The sequence below is a fragment of the Branchiostoma floridae genome, chromosome 18 (assembly GCF_000003815.2).
Source record: "Branchiostoma floridae strain S238N-H82 chromosome 18, Bfl_VNyyK, whole genome shotgun sequence".
NCBI lineage: Eukaryota > Metazoa > Chordata > Leptocardii > Amphioxiformes > Branchiostomatidae > Branchiostoma > Branchiostoma floridae.
This window is the reverse complement of record NC_049996.1, coordinates 2871133-2875908: the sequence shown is the minus strand read 5'-3', so window position 1 is coordinate 2875908 and position 4776 is coordinate 2871133. Positions and strand designations below refer to the sequence as shown.

General features: G+C 41.2%; 1 protein-coding gene across 1 annotated transcript; it reads right to left on the bottom strand.

The window, feature by feature from the left end:
- Window positions 1-856: 856 nt before the first annotated feature.
- Window positions 857-3544, bottom strand: LOC118406115. Its single transcript, XM_035805984.1, has 2 exons — window positions 2938-3544; window positions 857-2020 (listed from the first exon to the last, which is right to left on the bottom strand). The coding sequence occupies exons 1-2, from the start codon at window positions 3384-3386 to the stop codon at window positions 1912-1914; spliced, it is 558 nt and encodes a 185-aa protein (XP_035661877.1). The 5' UTR covers window positions 3387-3544; the 3' UTR covers window positions 857-1911.
- Window positions 3545-4776: the final 1232 nt, after the last annotated feature.

Below are 4776 nucleotides of genomic sequence, written 5' to 3'. Positions count from 1 at the left end.
CTAACAAATATGGAACATTTTAAAATCCATAGCCTTGGGCAGATCTTAAGCTGTGCAGCCAGTATCTTCACTATTAGCATTACAGAAATGCTGGTAGAGAATGTTTACTTATACTCTGGCATTAGGCCACACCAATTTAATTTCTTGGTTCACGGATTCGCTTGCTCCTATTTTTTGGGAAAAAAATAAAAATTACCACTCAGCAAATTTTCACCATTAATGAAACCATTCACCAACTTTCTGGTGTAGCAAATTTGCCTTTATATTATAAGCTCCTTAAAGTGTGGGTACAGGTGCTGTTACTGTACAATAATAGTGTTTTTTTACTTTTTTCAAGCTGAAAACTTTTTTTCTTTATGTTTTGGGTTAGCCGTTACCGTTACCCCAACCATTTTACAATTTTTATTTTTATTTCGCCCTCTCGCTCCATATCTTTTATGAAAAAATCCGTGAACCAAGAAATTAAATTGGTGTGGCCTTAGGGAGCTTGGCGCTTGTTGAAAATCGTGAATCAGCACTCCCCTAAGACAAATGCCGGCACTCCTAAAGGCCTGCGAAGGAGGCTAACATATAAACTACTGACTAAGCCTTACTTTAGGAAGACTCAGTACAATCCTTTACAGCTGCATTAAAGGCTGTTCATTATCTGGATACCAAAAACACCAAATTATACTTTTGTATATGATCATCATCTAAATATTTTACTTAAGCAATACATAGAACTTGATATTTCTACAATATACTATCAATTTTAAGTATATGATTTTAATGGTGTATAGATATAACACAAATAAATATCATCAAATGATAAGTGATTAATTTCAATAAATACAGTCAAAGAATTGTTATTATTTAAAAAATTATTGCTATTACAGAATTAAGTAGACAGCATCACCAATACAATATTGTTTATGATAAGCTGCACAGTGAATGGCACTAGTGAAAAAATGCAGGCACATATATCGACACTCTTGCAGTCTGTACTTGTGTAATATTCTAATAAAGGTATTCTGATATTCTATGATATGCTAAATACTACAATGTATATCGCTAAGTTCTCGATAGATGGTCCAGAGGACTTGGTTATACTCTGTATAACTCTGTTTACACTCTGTGTACATTCTTGAATAGCTAAATTGACAGTAATGTTTTCCCCCACTACATTGTCTACAAGCAATATATGTAACCAGCTTGGCCTACAGTGTACTCACAGTCAAAGCCTTTATAAAACATAAACACTCTATTAGACAGTACAAAGATGAACTAAGATACAAATGTTCACACTGCTTGAGCAAGAGACTGACAATGAACTTAACACGTGTTTATACAACTACCAGAGACTATCCGTTTCACATGTAGAACTGCACATATGCAATGTGATGTGTTGTGGATGTCAAAGTCGAATGCCCCTGCAACATAAACAAAACGCAGCCAGCTACTGTCTGTAAAAGGGCAAATGTTTCCAGGGGGAAAAATGGAGTGTTTGCGGAGGCCTTTAAGTTTCACTTCCTACTATTTTTCCAGCACGCTATTAAGTCTGACAGAGAAGAATAGAGGCAAAGCCAGTTTGCTATAGGAGGGTCTGCATGTTCTTTTCCATAAGGCATAGACAGCCTATATATGTTTATTTCCCGTGATTCGTAGGGAAAGCTGTCGTGATCACGTAGTTGATAGTGAGGCAACTAAATTTTCTTTCATTGTCTTCCTCGTTTCTATTGTATTACATAGCGTGTTCTTTTTAATTGAGCATAAAGTGTTGTTGGAACCCCCCATGCAGACCCTTCTACTATTCACCCCTAGTCTCAGTGGTTGGGTGAAGAAGACTTTGCACAAGCGTAGATGAAACAGTTAAAGACACAAAACCGGTTTGCTTCAGCCCACCCCGCAGTGGTGGTTGGAAGACGGTCAGGTTTAGACCCCCTGCGCCGGTGTTGACGTCAGCTCGTTGTTGTTGGACATGTAGCCGTACTGGTTGATCACGATCGGCTCTGTGTCCTCCTTGGTGCCAGCTCGCGAGAACCTGGAAAATATGAGAAAGAACAAAATAATGAATTTCGTCCGGTTTCAAGATTAAGGCCATTCTTGGCCACCATGTTGGATCGTGCTTGCTTACATTTGAGGCAGAAAAACTTAGTATACAAGTTTTATAAGTTGACAATGATAGAATAGTGCCATGCTATAATCTATGAACCAACAGCGTCCATAGTCCAGCGTCCTGTCGTCTATGGAGCCGTGGAAGGTATCGAGAACTTCCCCATGCAGACTCCTAGCACGGTCGATCCAACATGGCGGCCGAGAATCGCTTCGATCTTGAAACCGGCGGACTAACTCGAAATAACTGGTGAATACGCAGGAGTTGCTGCGTTTTTTAGATTTATAAATGTGTAAACAATGTCTCCAGAGCGCCGAACAAGGTCTTTGACCCATATACACTGCATTTTAGAGTCGTTTGTGGTCGTTTGTGGTATTTCCGAGTCGTTTGTGGTCGTTTGTGGTATTTAGGCAGACCGGGCCCTTCAAGTTCAACCACACTGTTACAGTTCTGAATGAACTGAACAAACCTGATAGAATTCTAGTCAAGCAAAACGTCCAACCAACTTGTGCCACATCATATGTACTATATGTAGGGGTGACGCATCTATTTGTTAGTCATTGTTACAATACTATTGCGGTATCCCTTACACTTGGCATTGGCCCAAACACACACTTGACACAGAGACCGAATTGTTTTCGGTGACCCAAGAGGACCCTGCACTTGTTTTTCTTTCTTCCATGCGAATAGAAGTCGTTTAAACAAATAATTCCACAAAATTTTGCAATTTTTTTCCAGAAATACGAAGTTTTCAAAGTTTCTTTGGTAGTTGTTTGTGCATTTCTTGCATACCAAAAGAAATATCGTAAGTATTTAGGCAAAAAGAGGAAGCAATTTAAACTGACCATGTATTGGGGGGTCCGGTCCGTAGATTGTTGTTGGTCAGAACACCTGGTTTCACCTGCGCTTCGGAGATGTCTTCTTCGTCATCAATGCGTGCCGAAGTTGTCAGTGACGCGTCATCAGCCTCGAAACAGTCCGCACACCACATATGGAGGCCAAGGAAGAACACGAAAAACCCAATCAGAAGCAAAGCTGGCCCCAAAATCATCAAAAACATATTCCCGTTCCAAACTCCTTCTACGTAGTACCCCAAGACAGCCATGATTGTACCGGGGAAAAACGTCACAACACCTAGGGCGCACAGGACCTTCCCGAGGTTGTCAACTTTCAGGGTCCATGCGTCGACTTGCCGACGGGCTTGCTGTCTTTCCTTCCTCGGGCCTCCCTCCACATCGCCCCGAGAGAGACTCCGTAGGTTCTCCCGCAACGATCTCTCCGACCCCACACCCATCGCGAAGGCTTCTAGACTCCCTTAGGAGCTAGTTTACCCGTACTTTTTTAGATGACAGTCCCGAAAAATGCTCGTTTTGGGGAGAAAGTGTCCTTAAATGCAGCTACGCAGGAGAATAATATTTACAACCGACGTCACAGCCCTTAAATCGCTGCGTCGCATGTATTGCGCTTTACCCAGCATGCACTGCGTCCTACGTGGTCCGAATTGCAAAAGTTTTCACTGAGGACTTTAATAACGGAGGGTGCTTTAAGTTCGGACGTAACCTAACTTCTGACGGATTTGTAACTGTGGTCCCGAAATCTAAAATGTCCCTGACGCTGGCAAAACGTCCAATGTTCAATATTTGCATCATTATTTGGTATTTCGTATGTTTCTGAACTGTGCAAAATCAAAATAGACGCTCCTATTATAAACAACAACATATGTACTGGTGGAAGATTTCCTGGGATGGATCTCTAGACATTTCTAAAGATCTAACTTACCATAATATGTAAAGTAATGGTAGGGGAATCTACTTTGGTATGTAATCCTAATAATGTTACATGATGGGCCTTTAAAACCTTGGAAAATGATGCTCGGAAAGTCAACAATGAATGATAAAATGGGGGCTATTATTATTATTAATTTTCGCATTTCTCAAGTATTAGGGGAGACAAAATTCAGAAGTCCTAAACAGTTTGTAGAAAATTATATCCTACAGTTCAGTTTAATAGAACGTTTAAAAATGAAAAGGGGGCTATTAATTTTATCATTGCATCCCGTCCTACAAGTATTAGGGGATTAGGTAAATAAAAATTCAGAAGTCCTAAACTGTTTGTATAAAATTAGCTTGGACAGTTCAGCAATAGAACGTTTGAAAATAAGGTCGGTAAGGTGAGGACAGGAATGTAGGGATCAGACAAGGGTCCTGTAATAATCCCCAGGCTAACAAGGTGCAGATAGCGCGCCTCGGGGGAACACTTGTCTGGTGCAGCTGTCGTCCCGTGGGAGGGAGGGGGGCATTCCCGGGTATGACAGGCGTGTGCGGGGCGTGAGTAGAGACAGTGGGGTTCTCGTCACATTTTGAGGTAATTGTTTTCGTTGTATCTGTGCAAGGAGCTTCTTTGGTCTTCTATCAGATAAAAGCTTCTTGGTCTGTGTTTGTCTCTGGTTTTGTCTATCTGTATGTCTTCTTCCCTCTCTCTCACTTTCTGTGTCCAAATATCTATATCTATCTATCTCTCCCTTCTCTCCCCCTCTCTCTCTCCACCCCTCTCTCCCTCTTTCTCTCTCTCTCTCCATCTCTTTTTTTCTTTCCAGCTAGCACTCTCTCTCCATCTATCGTTCAGTATCTCTCTATCTATTAGTCTCTCTCTCTCTCCATCTCCCCATCTCTCTCTCCATCTCT

Bases quoted from the DNA above. Each gene is read 5' to 3' on its own strand.
- LOC118406115 (XM_035805984.1), bottom strand. From the start codon at position 3,386: ATGGGTGTGGGGTCGGAGAGATCGTTGCGGGAGAACCTACGGAGTCTC. The intron at 2,021-2,937 runs GTCAGTTTAAAT...CATATTTTCCAG, and splicing joins ACCGGACCCCCCAATACATG to GTTCTCGCGAGCTGGCACCA.